General features: G+C 40.1%; 1 protein-coding gene across 2 annotated transcripts in view; it reads left to right on the top strand.

Moving 5' to 3' along the window:
* The window catches only part of LOC121873219 (cysteine-rich protein 2-binding protein-like), a 45,483-nt gene that overhangs the window by 18,348 nt on the left and 7,876 nt on the right, over positions 1 to 19,259 (top strand). The window contains exons 10-13 of one of the 2 annotated variants that reach the window (XM_042376606.1): positions 1,540 to 1,652; positions 7,489 to 7,694; positions 8,966 to 9,147; positions 10,267 to 10,441. In XM_042376606.1, coding sequence (XP_042232540.1) covers positions 1,540 to 1,652; positions 7,489 to 7,694; positions 8,966 to 9,147; positions 10,267 to 10,440 — 675 coding nt within the window. In that variant the 3' untranslated portion in view covers position 10,441. Of the gene's footprint in view, positions 1 to 1,539; positions 1,653 to 7,488; positions 7,695 to 8,965; positions 9,148 to 10,266; positions 10,521 to 19,259 lie in introns of those variants that run through there. The other variant, XM_042376597.1, reaches the window with a different exon arrangement.

Below are 19,259 nucleotides of genomic sequence, written 5' to 3'. Positions count from 1 at the left end.
TACTGTACCAACTTTTTAAAATCTTTGTTGTAATGTAAGTTTTTTGTTCATTATTCTTCTCTAAACTCCTCTGTTACTATGATTTAACCTATAGGCCCCGGGTGACGTTCCAGAATGTCCGCCTATTCCCGCCACTGTTTAAATGCCCAGCACGGGTAATCAGGTTCCCAAGCGACTATTTGCCTGTCACGCCACACCCCGGCCACAGGGACGCTTCCTCAACATAATTACCTACTTGTGTTTGTTTCATTTTCATTATTTGTCTATTTTATCATGTTGTATCAAAGTAATATTGCTAAAAGTAGTGTAGTTGTATTGTAGTGTAGTATTACTGTAAAATAATGCTATAATTATGTTATAAATGTATTTATTTGTGGAATTATTACTATTTTTTGTATTTCTTGCTCTACCAAACACAAAGACAACCAGAGAGCTGGTGACAGACTGCTGTGTGTCGCCAAGCACTTTTTATGAAAATTAATGCAAATAAAATATTATAAATTAATTATTTATAGGAGATAAGTATTATGATCAGTAAATATATGAATTATTGGCCATCTTGGACACAAAGACAGGCTAAAAATGGCCCTCTTATCTCCTTCCCTCTTACGCGCGGTCAGAGGGAAGCTTCTTGGTAAATAACTACTTTTGTCTGTTTATTTTCATTGTTGGTACATTTTATCATGTTGTATCAAAGTAATATTACGTAAAAGTTGTTTAGTATTACTAGATAATAATGCTATGATTATGTTATATATGTATATACAAGTATTCTAATAATTATTTGTATGACCTACGTGCTCTCCCAGACATAAAGCCTGACGACTGATTGTGTGTGTCACTGAGAACTTCTTATGAAGAGTAATGCAAATAAAATAAAGTCTAAATTAATTGTTATAGGAAATAAGTATTATGATCAGTAAATAAATACATTATTGGCTAACTCGGACACAAAGGCAAGCAGGAAAATGACCCCTACGTGCGTAGAGACAGCGAGCGCTCGATGTAAAAAAAACTTTCCCCTTGTCTCGTCACTGAGGCGCCACGGAAGAATATAGAGGGACAATGTATAGTTTTTCTTAGGTCTTTTTTATTGTTTTATCTTTTATAAAGGTTAAAAATTATTTTTGGAAAAGTTGATTTTTCTCGTTTAACTCCGCATTCAGGGTATGGCCGGCGGCACCCTAACCCGGGGCGTAAGGGTTAACCCCTTCAGACTTAATCCCTTCAGTATGATGATTTAACCCCTCCCACACAGTAACTATATTGAAGTTATCTTTCTTTGTCTCTGATTGTCTGTCTCTTAACTTTGTGTGTGTGTGTGCGCGTGCGTGTATGCTTTTGTGTGCTGAGCTACAAAAGGAACTCATGATGAAACTGTATAGGTTAAAAATAAAACTTTTTAAATTTTTCTTTATTGGTACAGTACTGTATACATTGACTTGCTTGTTGCTGTAGCTTTATCCGTTTGTTTTTACTACTGTAATAAACGTTTAAAATTGGAAGGTGTCTATACTGTATCTCTGGTTATGGTGGCAGGTGTGTGACGGGGATCAACTTCAGAAGAAAGATGAGACCTCTAGCTTCTTGGTCAAGCTTATTGGAACGCCTTCAGGGATGCCATCATTCATTTACAGCCCCTATACGCGGAGGTCAGGTCACGGGTCACATTTATAGATGCATGTTGATGTAGATAGAGAGTTTAACATTAATAATTGACTTTAGGACCATCACTGAGCTAGATGGAAATCATAGCACTGTGTTGTAGAAGGGAAGGAACATCAATGCAGAACACTTTTGTTACACAAGGAAAATATAGTCTCAGCATATGAGGCGCTCCGCGTCAAAGGGGGTGAAGCGCCAAATTAAAAAAGCTGAGAAAAACGGGTTTAAAGTTTTCGAAGTTCAAACAACCATAACTTTTTTGTTTTTAAAGCTAAGGGTTAATTTTTTTTATCGTGCAGCTCAATTCCTCTCCAAGTGAACTGTGAAAATTTGCAGTTAGTACTGTGGATAGTTATTATTTTATCACAAGTTGAATGAGAATAACTCCCTGTGATGTACAGATGTTTGAGCCTCAAACCAACAATAATCACTTTTTTCTGCATAATTTTCTTATTATTGTGGGCTAATACTGTAAAACAAGTTAATGATCACCAAAACCAACACTCGTCTTAACCCCCCTATGAACCTCCCCCCCGTTTTGTTATCCCTGAAGACCGTAGCAACTTGAAGTTACGTAAATCCTGTGGAGTGCATATAACTTTAACGGCCTCGTCATAATCAATCAAGTACTGATCAAAGTCTTTTTCTGCCCTCTCTTAAAAATTGCCACACAAATTCTTCATCAACTAAATCATTGATTTTTTGTCGGCAACAGTTCAGTTTCATTATAAGACTGAGGTATGGGCTCACTTTCACTAGCATTCAGTGGGTCAGACTCACTTTCATCACTATCAAGGTCAATGCATGTCTCGTCACTGTCCACTTGTACCTTCTCACAGTCTATATGTTCTTGTTGTGATACATTAGTGTCACTGTTTGTGTTACCATTAGACTCACTATCATCATTTTCATCTTCACTTTCATCGTCATTATTGCCGTCGGTGCATGTCACGTAACTCTGTACCGGTTCACAGTCTGCAAAAAGGTCTTGTGATGCATAGCAGTCACTTTTTGTATTATGAGTATACTCAGTTTCATCTATTTTGAGCTCACTTTCACCGTCATTATCATCGTCAATGCGTGCCACATTGTCTTTTAACTCGTCATAGTCGGCAAAAAGATCTTTGGATGCTTTGTAGCACACTAAAAAGTTATTGTGTGCATTCAAAGTGTTATTGTCATTATGATAATCACTTTCATTGTTGACAGGTAAGTCATCATGGTCTCTGAAACGATCTTCCGATGGTTCATAACGTGATGTATGGTTTTTTTTTCTGCAATGACAGTGTTATTGTCATTAAGAGACTCACTTTCATCCTGTTGTGGCTCATTATCATTATCATAATCGTATTTTATATCTGTTTCATCACTGTCACATTGAGTTTGTACAAGCGGATGTCTCATAAACCTATGTTTTTTAAAGGGAATCTATGAAGCAGCATGTGCATCACTTTCCTGTACGTACTCACGTTTAAGGACAGTACTGTTAGTACTAGGTTGACTGCCAGACATTGCAATGGAAGGTACAGTAATATCAAAGAAAGTTATCTTTTGCAATTACACTCAAGGCATCACGACACACACAACCATACACCAACTTCACACACTGGTAGCACTGAGGGTGTTCCACGGGAGGGCGTGCTGAGTCAACAGCATGACTGTTTTCATTCAAAGTTCCTGTGTAGTAGCCTTGCACTTACCCATAAACACATAAATAGTTTATAGTTCTACCAAATTAATGACAAACAAAAAAATCCTACAACCTATAACAAACTCATTAATGTTAAGACAAACAAAGAATGTATATCATTCTGGAAGAAAAATAAGTGATAATAGATGAATCAGGGAACATAAAAAAAATAGTAACACTCACCAAACAGCAAAGAAGGTAGCATTAATAAATCCTTAGAGAGTAGTCCTGTAGCCGTATTCCTTAACAGTCCAGGTCGTCAACGTTGCAGGTAGGTGGGGTGTGACTACACTCCCGGAGCACCCAGGGCCACGTAGCTGTGTCGTCAGGATCGTCGACCAACTCCTCACGTTGCTGAACCTCACCTGCCCCTCTGAGGTCGTCCTGCCTGGCTATCAGGTCTTGGAGCCATTCCTGGGCTCTACCCTCCAGAAGGCTCAGGAGACTCATAAGGTCGTTGACCTTCTCTGGTGCCAGTAGCCTGTTGTGTATGTACTTAGGCGAGAGTACCACCTGGGAGAGATCTAACTTCTTCTTCACCCAGTGTCCTCTCCCCTTCATCAAGCGGATCTTGATGATGTTCCCTTCCACATCTGCCGGGCAATAGTTCGTTGTGATGATGAATCCTTCAGGAAACCCCCTGTCTATGGCAAGCTGGCAGGCTTGGGCGAAGCCGGGTGCTAGTCACTTAGTGGCTTAGTTGAGGAAGGCTCGCACGTACAAGAAGTCCTCCCTCTGCATGACACTAACTGGGAAACCCTTTTTGACTGCTTTGCCAATGATAAGGACATACAGTCAGATAGTTGTGTTCTTGTAAAACATCGCGTTATAGAAATTCACGTAATAGAAATAACAGGGCTTATGGAGAAAATAGGGTTAGGTGCAGATTACTACTCGAAATCGAAAAATTTTTAGTAGTTAGCCTAACACAAAGGTTAGCACAGTCTAAATAAATGTTACATTCATATCTAATAATGAAATCATACAGTAAATGTAACACTTTACCGTGAAGAAATATGAATATAACTTGATGGGGGAGAAGGGTGATTTTGAGGTTGATAACATCGAGTTTCTCTTCAAGTGTTATAGCCTTTCTTTTACGATCATCACCGGGAATGCTATCAACAGAACGCTTCTTGGGGATATTCTTCTTTATCATATTCACAGTTAATACCACAAAATTGGAGAAATAGTAAGCAAAAATCGCGTTACAGCAAACAAGCGTTCGCGTTATACAAATATCGTTCCTCTATTCATAAATCGCGTTAGAGCCAATTCGCTTTGTCAAAACACGCTTTATAGCAGAACTCACTGTACTGCAAAGTGCTTTAGATGTGGGACATCTTCCTCAGTTTTTTTCTATGCTGCCAAAGGTCCTGTCACAGGGGAGGTACGAGTGACCACTCTTCATGAAGATGAAGTCGGCCCTGGCGAGGTGAGCAACATGTACTTGCTGTAGGGCCATGAGAATCATGAAAATGTTTTTGTTCTGGCCGCCGCAGTTATCACAGAAAACCCGTAACCGGGTAAAGGCCTCACCACGGTCGTCCTTCCTCACCTTCAGCCACTTCATCAGACAGCTAGCTATCTCGTCTGCCCCCCTGCCTCCTGTTGCCTCATCCCAAACATACTAGCCTCCCGCTTGTCCATGTTGTATACACAAAAATTGTACACCCACAACTTTTGCTTATAGTAGGCATTGTTTGCACGTAGACGGGGGCGAGGAAGGGTCTGCTGCAGGTCGATGACCACCGTCTTGACATCGCCATTCCCAGGGCCACCCTGCTCTGCCTGGTGAAGAAGGTCCCGAGGCACCTGTGCGATGGCCTTGTGCTCCCTCAGGGTGTTCCTCACGTCGCTGGTGTCCTGACCATCCTTCTGGAGGGATGAGGTCTGGGTCTCCAGCTTCTCACAGGTGTTGCAGACGTCGGTGAGAGGAACACGGAACACGATGTTGTAGTCCCTCGTGAACACATTGTGGTAAAATTCCGGAGACAGTTTCTTCATCAGGATAATGTTCGCTCATCCACACCAGGTACATGATGTGGAGTTCGGTGATGCTGCCCCCGACCTCCAGGTACTGCCTGTGAGGGCTGTGTGCACGGCTGTAATGGCTAGCGAGCACTGACAGAGCACGAATGTGCTCACGCACATGTTACAGGCGGCTCCCTGTGACGGCCCTGGTGGATGGATGATGTCCTCGCTTGTCAGAGATGGGCGTTCCACTTGGTGATTCCTCCCTCTTATGAATGAGGACCTCCATCTTTTCTTGCCAAGCCCGTGAATAGAAGTGAAATCTTGGTGGCAAAACCTTAAATTCGTGCTGCCGAAGCTTCACCAGAAAATGGTAGTTAAAAGGCATACGGCTCACTTCAGCTTCAGTCCGCTTTCTCTTCACGGGCACGTCCCTGATGAGTGTTTGCAGGTAGCCATTCTGGGTGTTATAGTCACCAATTGCCCAGAAATTGGTGAAAATGGTGTCGATGTTATCCCTGCCAAGCTTGTTGAAGCAGCCATCTGGGCAGGGAGGGCCAACCTGCCTTCCCTTGCTTGACTACTTTCTTGGTGCTGTAACTTACATATTCCTCACCCATATTCTGTTTACACTTGGCAACCTCCTTTGCCCATTCATCAACCTTACGCTCTCTCATCCTGCCTTTTTTTTCTATAGGGCCTTGGGGGCTACGCCCCTGACCCCTGCAATCTGCATCATGTGGTGCTCCACCATCACCACTACCACCAACACTAGGCTCCCCAACATCACCAAGTAGTTCATCACCAACATTCTCATGCACGTCACCTGCACCATCGTCAGTATCACTTGTATCGCCATAATCAACACTAAATTGACCACCAAAATCACTGTCACCAAGCATTACCGGGGTGTCCACGTGAGCACTCATCAATCACACGCTCAGGAATAATGGGCTCCTGAACCCACACCAGAAGGCCTGGCCTCACTCGAGTCTTGCTCTAATATCGAGCAGATATTGCACGGCACTTCTCACACCCGTGGAACACGAATAACGTCAATGTTACGCCAAAAAGTTATAAAAAAATAGCAGTTGAACGTACACTTGGCCTCCTGATGCTAAAATACGCGCCAAGCTAAGGAAGAGGCAGCATCTGGGCGCGCAGGTTGGCCGAGGAGCTGTGACTTAGCAAGGGGAAATCCATTGTGATTGACTGCCTCGGGGGTATGGTCTGAGGGCGGCATGCTGTTATTGGCTCGCGTTCCTCTCGTTCTGAACGGGATGTTGCCACTTGCACCGAGCGCACAGTCAGATACGTAGCTCCAGGCCTGAAGCGAAATCACACCTTATATTTGAAGGACTTTCTACCATATTTCTATTCTAGCTGGAGGGTTACATCCAACTCCAACATGTAGAGGAAGGGTGAAAATAGTGATATCCATCAAAACACACATTTTGGCCGGGATGTCGCTTCACCCCCTTCTGACACGGAGCTCCTCATATGAAGGATAAGTCAGTGCTGGAGATTCAAGTCTTCCTTCACTATGAGGGAAAATATTTTTTGAAGGATTTTTTTTATATAAGTTGTGTTTATTTAACCAGACAACATGTATTAACACTTAATCAGCAGCCACCACCAGTGGAAAGTTCATGTTTCATTCATTTTGTTTCTCTGCATGGAGGGGGGGTGGTAGGGAATCCTAAGCCACCAGTTAAGGGTAAACCCAAGTGACTGGGAGGCAGAGGATGTGAGGAAGGATAGAGACAACACTTTGATTCTGAACAGAGGTTTAGTATGTGAAGTTGTCTAGCACTGTATAACTCACCTGAAGTATACTGTAGAAGGTGCTGACATACCTTGGGGATGACCTGCTTGTTGATGAATGAAAAAATAAATATAAATACACTTCACAATACACTTCTGTAATGATTATTGTAAACAGAGTAACTCTTATTTTCTTGACACTTTCTATTGCCATGTCTTTATGCTGTACAGCACACCATTTATAAATTATGTGTGCAGATTGTAGACAGGTGTAACCAAGGGTGCACACATCTTCCAGAAGAATGTATGTTTTGACTTATATGCTTGTTAGACAGTTAACAGTTTAGAATGGATCATAAGACTCCGGTGTTTCATCAAAGACAACATTTTTACAGGAAACTCAAGCCATTCATCATGAGAGACTACACCTCAACACCACTCAAACTTAAGCTATTACAGGAAATTATGTCTTATCCACATCGTAATGAACCTGACTGGTGTCCACCTCCCCGTGACCCGATAGATTATTGCTACGTAGTGCCCAATCACATCCCAGCTATGAACCAGCTAGCAAGACATTTCTTCTGGCCTGGGATCGACTGTAAGTTTCTGAGGCGAGTTAAATTGTGAATTTACTCCACTTACATAATACAGGCAGTCCCCGACTTACGACGGGTTTAGGGATCCAAATCCAGGTCGTAAGTCGAAAATGCAAAAAATAATACATAGAAAATCTAAAATGAAATACAGTACAGCAAAAGTAATCAGTAATGAAAAATGAATAAAGTGTTACTGTGCACTTACCTTTAATGTAGTCAGCTGAATGCACATGGAGCCCCAATAATTTTCTTATTAAACATGGGAACTACTGTACATTAAAGCAGAGGAGGAGACAGGGCTAGGTGGGTCATCAATGTCGCTTTCTTCAGACAGGCGAACTTACTTGCTTGTTGAAGGTATTGGATCATCTTTAGGGAGTGAAGAGGCAGCACTGGTGGGGCGTGAGGAGACAACAGTGGGGGACTCCTTAAAACATATGTCCAATTTAGACTGCACAGTTTGCCTATTCTTTTTATTGTAAATCTCCCTGTAGCAAGCAAGCGCATCTTGGATCATTCTGTCAACTTTAGCAAAACGCTCAACATTTTGATCCATTTCGTCAAACATTTGCATCCCCTTATTAATAGTAGCAAATGCCTCTGCCATTTGTTTCTTCTGAGCACCACCAGAACTCTCACTTTTACGCTTGCCAGTCATTTTAAAGGGAATTAGAACCGAAAATATTGTCAGTACACAGTGCGATCACTACCAACAACAACGACGGCCAAACACCAACTGAGCGCGCTATAGCGTGGACGCTGTACACCACGAGGTGGCCTAGCCCACGCCACGCTCTCGTACGGGACGGAAACGTTTCGGCACTGGAAAATATTTACTTAATTTGAAAATTTTTTGGTACGACTGAGGCGGTCGTATATCCGGATGGTCGTATGTCGAGTAGGTCGTAAGTCGAGGACTACCTATAGCTTTTTTGTTGTTTAATAGACAACCTTTCACGATAACCTTCTTCCCTTTAGAGTTGGGATCTTCATTTGACTTATCTCTGCTCATTCCTTTATTCTTGCCCCTATGCCACTTAATCTGGATCATGAGGTGTCAATTCCTGGCCCTTCCACTTCTTTTCATTCTGGTTCAAGTCTTAGTGGTGTGTCAGGCCTCTTACTACACCTTCTAAACCTCCTCAGTAGATGTTTTAAGTGCAGATTTGTTAATTTACTATTTATTTCTATGTGGTAAGCTTTTTACATTGAAATTTGCAATAATCTGGATCTCCCCCCCCCCCGCCATTAACAAGGTTTTACTGCATTACAGTGTCAGAAGTGCTGCAGTACCCTGACCATACCTGTGTGGTTCTGTACCATAACTTGGTGGTGGGTTTTGGGGTACTTGTTCCTGACATTGACTACAACTTGGCATATCTGTCATTCCTGTTGGTACATCCAGAGTGGCGGCGCGCTGGTATAGCCACATTTGTTCTGTATCATCTGATCCAGGTGAGTTAATTCTTTGGTGTTGGCTTTCATTATTCTGCTTCCAAGACTAGTAGCATTTATCGTGTCTTGGTCTGTGTGTAATTGCCTCTAGAAATTGTGTATTTCTGACTAGTCTTAAGGGAAATTTGCAGTGAATTCACATACAAGAAGGCTTGGGAGTTTTCCTATCATTTGGAATTATTTTTTTAAATATGTACAGTACACCTTTTCACATATCCGTTGAGACATTGTTACATAACTATTTGACAAATTTCATAACCGAATGACAGAACACATATCGAATGACAATCTAAAATTACTGTTCGTTCATGCTAACGGAAGTGATTGACATAAGTTATGAAGTTGACAGACGTGAACAATAAACCGACAGTCTACATATAGTTTGAGAATGTAACAATTGGAGAATGACATACCACCAACAGTTATTTTAGATTGTCATTCGATATGTGTTCTGTCATTCGGTTATGAAATTTGTCAAATAGTTATGTATCAATGTCTCAACGGATATGTGAAAAGGTGTACTTCAGAATGAGAATAATTCATTATTGGTGTTTTTTTTTTATAATCAAACCTTTTCCTGCTCCGATACAAGGTGACCTGACTCAAGGGCAAACACCCAAATGGACTTTTCCTTCAGTCAGTTTTTCTGTTGTAACTGATATGTTCTGAAGTAATATTTGTGTTAATTCAAGTCATTGTACAGGGGTACCTAGTGACAGCACTAGGATCCCACTTCCTCTATCAAGGAATGAACAATTGAAATTGAAATTGTGTTAATTCAGTTAGTTTAGATAAGCGTGGCTTCTGTTAAACTTAGTTTATTAAGTGCTTCACGATGTTTGTTTTGATGAGGTTAACCTCTCTGACCAGAAAACATAACCACGATCTGATCATAAACACTTATACAGAGAAGGACAGAGCAGTGAGGGAAGAATTAAACCGAAGTGAGTGAAATATATTTTAGTCGGTGGGTTAAGTAGTAATACAGTATCTCAAGTGGGGTGGTCGAGGATTCTCATAACTCAGTGACAGCTCGGTACAGTACTTGTAAAGGTTGGTTAATGTGTACAAGTCCTTCACAGTTGGGTATTAACAATAACTCTTCTCTTTGGGACACAGACTTGCATGGGTAAAGATGTGACCCTCCATGTCTCGGCAACAAACCCGGCACTCATCCTGTATCAGCGCTTTGGTTTCAAGGTGGAAGAATTCCTCACTAATTTCTACGACAAATACCTGCCAGTGGACAGTCCCGAGTGTAAACACGCCATGTACCTCCGCCTCAGTAGATGAAGTATTCTTTTCTTTTCTTTAGAAATCTTTTGTTTTCTTTGTTTAAAAAATGCAATTGGCTGAAAATAATAAGTCATGAATATTATAGTTTGCTTACCCCCCCCCATATAGTATTTACAGGACAGTTATACCTTCATTTATGATAGGGTTGCATTCTTGAAAACCACATCAGAAATTGAAAATGTTTAAAAAGATTTTAAAAATTTTGGTAAACCTGTCCTGTCTATACTGTCATGTGTAATGTACTGTATGTGGTGTAATGGTCGCCATCCTCGCCTCGCAAGCGAGCAGACCCGAGTTCGATCCCCGGGCAGGGTGAAACTATGGGCAAGTTTCTTTATGCCATTTGCCTCTGTCTACCCAGCAGTAGTTGGGAACCTGGATGTTAATCGATCTGCGGATCGTGCTCCGGGGTAATGGTTAGCCAGTGCAGTTGGCGAGATGTCCGGTCTTCTCGGACTATTCCTTGACACTGGGTCATGCAGCTCATTAACTTAGGGTGTGGTTGTTGTGTTGACAACAGCTTCTACAGCTACGTTACTGTAATAATCTGTGCTTATTAATACCAGTACCATCTATATACAATACAGTATAATACTATGTATATACCTCAGATAAAAAATGTCATTCAAGACATCTTCAGGTCATAAAACCCACCAATTCCCCTGTGTGTGTGTGTGTATATACTCAAATGTACTAAGTTAATTACAAATTTTTTTAATCTTATTGGAAATGTTTAGTAGAGAATTTATTAAGGATCATTACTGTATGGTATCAAATTCATCTCCCTATCACAATTAGCCACGCTTGAGTGAGGAAAAGGGGGGCTGACTACGCGACTCTACCCCACAAAAAAGATTCTCTGCTTTCGTCAACACACCAACACCACCTACACACCCTCCAACACACACACCCCTAGCACATCTGTGTGTGTGTGACTGCATGGTCACTTCTACTGTACAGTGATCCCTCGGTTAACGAGCGCCTCGGTTAACGAGATTTCGGTTAACGAGTTACCTTCCATAAGATTCTTAACTTCGGTTAACGAGCAATCCCTCGATCAACGAGTTTCTTACGAGCCGACCTCAATATGTTTTCGCTTGCATTTGGCGGTCCACCAGCTGTAGTATAGTCCGCCAATACAGTAATCGGTTCTAGGGCTTAAATTCCATACTATTTTAGTAAATATCAAGAAGTTTATACTATTCAATAATTTTAAAAGTTTAATATTAAATTTTTTAGTCATTTTAACAATTATTGAACATAATTTGAAGGTAAGGAAACTAGTTTCATGCGAGCCATCCAGCCTGGCAACACACCAAACAGGCGCTAGTCTCTGTCTTTTCAGTGGAAGTAGCATCTTGCTTGAGACTCTTCAACTAAACGCTTTTTTTCTGTGTTTGTAAGCAAATTATTGGTAATTTTGAAATTTATTTTACATATTGACAATATATAATGCAGTGCAATGTTGATTTAAAGAAAATAATCTTGAATTACACCAAGAGAACTAAAATTTTTTGGGTGAAATGGCACCATGGGGTGACTTCTCTTCCACCCTAATGTCTTCGCTTCTCCCTTCTCCTCCACCCCCATTCTAATTCCCATCATCATCATCCAGGAGCCTTCTACATACACACCTCAAAGTAAGTGTACTTTTCTACCATTTTTGTTGACTTTAGGCAATTTTCGGTGAGCTGGAACCAATTACCCAAAAACCCATTGAAACAATTGTTTCGGTTAACGAGTTTTTCGGTTAACAAGCAACCTTCTAGAACAGATTGTGCTCGTCAACCGAGGGACCACTGTACATACAATACATAACATTAAATAAAAGCTACATACAGTATTTTTTACGTTAATTTTACTACATCTACAACCATCGTTAGTCGAGCCTTTAATGTACACAAAATCAATACAATAAGCTCTAATACCCACACATTTGATCCCAAATATTGATGGATAATTGCTTTGGAAAAAATCCCTAAATGGCAACTGGAAGCAGACCGTGAATCAGTCATGTCCTTGGGGTAGGAGATACCGACTGCACCCCCCCTCCACCAAGAGATCACTACACGTACGTGTACAGTATACGTAGTTCATGAAACACAAGTCAACTTGTGGCGTGATGGGTGACTCAATAATGAGTAATACGGTATAAAATCAAGAGATTTTCAGGGAACTTTTTTAATATACTGTACGTATGTATACAATATTTGTGAGAAAATAAAAATATTGATGGACCATCCAACTTCTTGCAATTTATAAATCTATTAATTTCTAATTTTCATTCATTTTCATTAATATATTTTATAAATTTCAAGAAAACGGCCCTAGCTATTAATACTGATACAGCTTTACACACCTCCAACACACACCCTCCAACATTATTATATTATAGTATATAAATTCTCGCATGATCAGCCACTTCTGGTGTATCTTTTATCATTGATAATATAAAATATTAAATACTGTGCTATAACATCTTGATAAAATCACACAGGAAATGGGGAAACAATGGAGCTCCTTAGCTTTTGTCTTTATTCAAGACATCTTCAGAGGCAACTGAATTACAAGGACTGAAATTGAGAGAGGCTTATGTACACAGGGTGACTGTAAAGGCCTGATCTTTGGGATGTAAATCCCTTGCCAGCCTAATCAGGATCTTATAAAAAGGAAAGTCAAGAACCATGTACTGAACTCAAACAATTACTTAAAACAAAACAATTAATACAACAAAGTACAGATATTTCCTACAAGCTGCAGATGAATATTCCTCCTAACCAACACGGTGGAATATTTTGATAACGCGGTGATCCGCTCTCAGGGGGAAGGTTCAGGGCAGCTTCCTCACTTGGCGCCGGCGTTGGTGGGCGATGTCTTGCCACACAGGAGAGACACCAGGGCACGAATGGTGGATAGGGCGTGGAGGAAGTGGCGATCACGTGGCAGTCGCGGCAGTAGCTGGAGTAGGTAACCGGAGTTGACAGCCGAATAGTGAAGGACTGGGCAATCAGCCCACGAGCCCCAGGAACCTCAGACGAGTACACAACCAGAGTTGGAATCGAACAGCGGGGTGAAGTATCAGCTGTGGTGATCACTGGATAGTGTCTGGCGTGTGATGAGGCAGCAGCGACCTTCTCACCTCCATCTCCCCCCTAGTGGGGCCGCGAACAAGCAAACGAGCGGCGGACAACCATCCAACTCGTTGCAGCCCTTACAAAACATGAGATTAGGTCAAACACATGACATCCACTAATCCACACACCACCACCATCGCAATCATAAGAGGAGCTTATAAGAATGGGCGATGTAACTAGTCATGTCAAGTCAGGTCAAAGATATGAGACCCACTAATCATCTATCCTACATCTACCTCGAATGCTTTCAAAGCATTTTTAACCTTGGGCCACTGACAAATATATATGTGCTACATATTATCAGTTTTGTACTGACCATCACTAAGGTTTATAGAATTAATTTCCCTAATCAAACTTGCTTCAATCAGAAATCTTTCTGTGACACATGATGATTTATACACTTTATACTGTTTTCCCAATCTATGGGATGATTATTATTCATTATGTGAACTGTGCTATAACATGTATAGAAAAATTACAAAATATTGCGTCATGCTCCCGGGTCTTCTTCTATTGGAAGTTTGGGGAGGGAGGGAGGGAGGGAACTGACTGCACACCCTCCCAAAAGGTTCCTGCCTCTTTACTACTCCTCTCCATGCCTGCCATGTTTTACTTTTTCTTCTTTTTTTATTAATTAATAAAGATGTGTTTACTGTAATAATTTGTGCTTAATGTGTTTAATATTTTATATTGAGTATGATAAAACATACACCATAAGAGGCTCATAATTAGTGAAAAGAGGAGTGCCAGCCTCCTTGCCTACCCCCTGCCGCCTCCACCTTGCCCCCCCCTACTCCCTGCCTCCATCCAACACAGTGTCTCACACAAAAGACTGTAAACTAGATGTTGTGTGTGTGTGTGTATGTATGATGTGGTGTTGGGGTATTAGTTAATGAATAATATATAAACAATATTGTATTGTTAATGACAGTACAGTAGTTTGATGAATAGTAGTGACAATTGTAGTATGCTACTATTCATCAAGCAACTGCCATTGACGATACAATATTGCTTATTTATTAATTAATATCACAAGTCCACCCACACACCCCCATATTGTATGACAAATTTATGCGTCGGTAACTACGTGGTGGTGAATTAAAAGATCAGCTGTTGAGGAGCTTAGCTGGTGGGGAGAGCTGTAAGCCCCCAGGAAAAATTTTTGAAATCTAACCAATATTTGATGCCATTTGCACTGAATCTTAGGAAATAGTCTGAGGTTGAAGATGGTGTAATTTAGCATCCTAATCTTTCTATATAGACTTATATTACAGGATAATAGAAGTCATAAAAATTTGTTTAAATATTTTATTTACACAATTTTAAAATACATGAATTTACTGCACTAAATATAGAGTATATAATATGGTTATTACTGTACTGAGTATGTAACAATCATTAAGCATTTTAATACTTGTATATAATGACTAACTAACATTGAACACTAACAGAGCTCATAAAATTTGCTTAACAGTTTTTGAACTCCCGTAAAATACATTGCCTTTATTTTTCTGCAAGTACATTGGCAAATTTCATCTTCCTGGGTTTTCTCTGTGCAAATGTGTCAATTACTTGGTTTATATCCACTGGTATATCTCGGTGGATGTGCAGTAATGTCAGGCCTGTCAGTCTCTCATTCACCATTGTTGATCTGAGTGTTGTTTTTATTCGTTTCAATCCACTGAGTGATCTTTCTGCAGAGCATGTCGTTACTGGCAGGGTGCACAGGAGCAGGGTCCTCACGTTGGTGTCTGGGAGAGGGTGGTGGTCAGTGTAGTTGGAAGACTGGTTGGGCCCTGTTCTTTGGCTTTTTGCCCAGGTTATGGGTTGACCGCACCATGCAGTACCTGGAGGGGGGTTTCTGGGCAACCAGGAAACCCCCTTCCAGGTGCGCCACTGATGATGTTATATGTAGTGATGATGGATGTTGTTATATGTAGTGATGATGGATGGTGTTATATTTAGTGATGATTAGACAATACAATAATAACAGTTTAATGCTAAAAAAAATATACTTTGCTGTACCGTTGTAGTGAAAAACATGATGGTAACTTACATACACCGTTAATGAACTATTGATGGAAGAAGAAATTTGGGTGGCGTCCTACTGTTGCCTAGCGGGCGATTCTGCTAGTGTTATAATAAAATGTTTTAATTTACTTAGCTTCAAAGGTAAAGATGTTTGGTTTGATTAGATTGATGGAGGTGGATGTTGGGGGATGGAGGATTAGTCAGAGGATTATCCACTCCCACTCTTCTTTTGCCTAATCACTTCTAATTTTACATCTGTACTATAGCTAGTGTGCTTACTTTTGAGTGCTGCATCACCCTGTTTGGGTTGGGAACTCATGGCTACAAAATGATAAAATAATTCACCACAACATGCACGAAAAGCCACAACAAAGGCAGGAGTAAACACAGCACAGCACTGGTCTGTTCTGAACAAAACAAAGTGGGAGACTGGTGCAGGGACACGTGTGTGTGACGCCAGGAAGAGGAGGAAATTTAAAACGCTTCGGCTAAAATTCCGTAGATTTAATCGGGAGTTTTAACTCCGTAGATTTTATCGGGAGTGTTAAATCCGTAGATTTTATCTGGAGTTTTCAGAGTTGAGTGGAATCCACTTAAATGCAGGGACTTTTTAAGCGGATGGTCACAAAATGGACCACTTAACTGTGAAACTGCGTATAGTGAATACTCTTATAATGAGGATCTCCTGTATTACATTCCTTGTAAGGAACCTTGTAAATGCAGCCACCTGCATTGCTAGGGAGTTCTTAATTAAAATTTGTTTTACAGTGAAAGAAAAGTTACATTTACGATCTAGATTTTCAGTTATAGAGGAATTTGAGAGAGATTTATGTTAAATGCTAATACTAAGAGATTCATGACATGAGAAAGTTTAGGATCAGTTCTATAAAAAGATTTCTTAGAGATGTTAAGGCATTTGTCTATAAAAGATCTATTTTTTTTTTTTTACGGGATTAGCCCACCCAAGCACAGGTCACTGACCCACATCGGGGCCTAGGGGCGAAAATGTAATACTATAATAAAGAACCATAAAAAAAAAAAAAAAAAAATCAAGTGAGAAACAATAGATGACTGTTGTGTTGTCAATATTAAGAGAAACAATTGAGACCCTGCAATTGTGTGTAAATGAGGCAGAAAGTCAGATCAGCAACCTGGGACTTGTCACAATTTTCGTGATGCCATGTGGCAGCAGGGTCTACCATTAGACAACACAATATGCTTCCAATATCTTCCCAGGCGGTAGTACCTCCCTGTTTGGTAGCTGCCCAATACCTACTACCTTTAAGTTCAATCCAATATTGTAGATATATTTATATTCCTCATTAATGAATTCTGGACTACATATTTGTAGAGCACATAAAAACATTGATGAGAATACTGACCGTTTGACTATTATGGTGAGCAGAATAATAATGAACATACATTAGTAGGTTTTATAAATACTTGTACTGAACTTAAAGGTGTTACCTACTCTGCTAAGATGCTGGATGTACTGTATATAAAATATGTTATTATCTCTAAGAGGTGCATGTGTTCTATGTTACCTCATCTCTGCCAATCAGTTGGTAATGCCTGTCCTTCTCTCTTTAACATGTAAAGACTTGTGCATTATGAGAAGACACCCCAAGACATGGTAAAAAATTCACCAAGTAGAACGTAGAACCATCGAAAATAATCATCTGCAAACAGAATTTCACTCGCCTTCCTTGCATCCCATATCCTCATCAACCACCCTCCCCCTTTTCCCTTTGCACTTAAAAATTTCACATTTATTCCATGCATTTTCACTGCTTGGAATAAATTAAAGTGAATCATCACATAGCTTGTACAGACCTTTACCTACTATAGTATACAGTACAGTACTACATAATGCTTTTCTGGGAATACATTCCAACCAAAATAATATTTTCTCATTTATTTAGCAATGTTTTACAAAGGTAACATGAGTATTACAGTTTATACATATATAGACAGTACAGTAATGTAATGTGGGTCACTTTAAGTCTTTCTATTTACAATATAAGATATACTTAATACAGTACTAGTAAAAACCTTGATAAATTGGAATACTGTACCTGTATACTGTACAGGATGTAACCATTCTGAGTTATCAAGGCATTTTTCTCCCGGTCTTCCATCCCATCCCAATACCCAACTTTTTAGCCCATATAACCGACCATAATCAGAAAACTTGCACAAAAATTTATGCTTATCAATACTGCAGGCGAAGGATGGAGATAATTCAAGCTTGTGGTGTTATATGGTGATGGGCACTGCTGTACAGTACAGTATATACAGTACAACTTTGTATTGTAAGCACTTTCAGCATAGTATACCTTAAATGTTATTATTCACTTACACTACTGTACTGTACATGAATACTGTACTGGTTAAATTTTCAGTGCAGGTGGAAAAGCACTTTGCACAAAATACTTGAAAGTAAGTAGAGTGACTGCAGATGGGTATCCTCTCACTAGGCCTACGAACACATAACTGGGCGGATGACTAGGGCAGAGCCTCCTTCGTGTTACACCATTCCGAGATTGCGTTGTCTTATCTAGGAATATTGCGAGTTATGTAAAAAATAATTTTTTTGTAAAAAGTAAATTAAAGGTGAATATTTTACTGCCATTCTGAGTTATCAAGGGTTTACTCCATTAAATACAGTATGTCCAGGATACAAAACTCTACAGCCATTTAATAGAAAACCAACCAAAATAACATATGTTATGCTTATGATTAATTACCTGAGAATAAAAATATTTTGTTTGTTTATCTTTAACACAATGTGAGTACAGTTCAGCACTGGTTGGTAAAAAGGAACATTACCCTGGCAAGGTTTGATGAGATGAATCTCCTAAACATCCACAGAAGTATAAATGTCAACATGATTTCTCACACGTTTCCTCCTTTAACTGTGACATGACCTCTGTCATGGTCGGAAGTTGCAAACTTCCCTTACCTAAGTACAGTAAAACCTTGATAACTTGGAATTTCATAAAACTCGGCATGGATGTAGTCTCGGTATGCATCATAGTGTAACTCGGGAAATGCCGAGATATATACTGTAAAATTATCTTGTAAAATCTCGGCATATCTGGCCACATGGGTAACACTTGCCATGCTGCACTCCATGCTTGGTCAGTCTGGTGTTTGTGATCGGGTGTGTGCTGGCTCACATGGACGTGGGAAGGGAGGGTGTTGTAGTACCCCAATATAAAGTATCACAGTATACATTGCACCACAGAGTTTCTAGGGCACCAGAATCAATATTTAGCACTCCCTGGTAATATTGGTTCCTGTAGTACTAACCCAGTAACACCCAACAACCTCCCCCATTCATGTCAGGCCAGCCACTGTATGCACAACGTCTCCACTATTACGATAAATTCAATGTCATAGATTTTATTTAATTTACAGTGCAATTCATTTAATCTGAATTCCAACTACGTATCTGAATCTTCTAGGTATCCCATCTTTGTCTCCTTTGGTAAAAATTCTAATTTAGTCCAACAATCCGAAAGCAACTGAAGTCATTTATTCGCATGTCTAACACCTGTAGCACTATAACTGCTTTTTAAACAAAAATTGCTGTACATATTTTAGGTACAAAAAATAGTTCCTCCCACTCTCAAACCATCATCTAAGTGA

The sequence above is a fragment of the Homarus americanus genome, unplaced genomic scaffold, assembly GCF_018991925.1.
Source record: "Homarus americanus isolate GMGI-L3 unplaced genomic scaffold, GMGI_Hamer_2.0 scaffold55640, whole genome shotgun sequence".
In the NCBI taxonomy this organism is placed as follows: domain Eukaryota; kingdom Metazoa; phylum Arthropoda; class Malacostraca; order Decapoda; family Nephropidae; genus Homarus; species Homarus americanus.
Note: the sequence above shows the minus strand (reverse complement) of the source record. Positions and strands in the feature narration are given on the sequence as shown.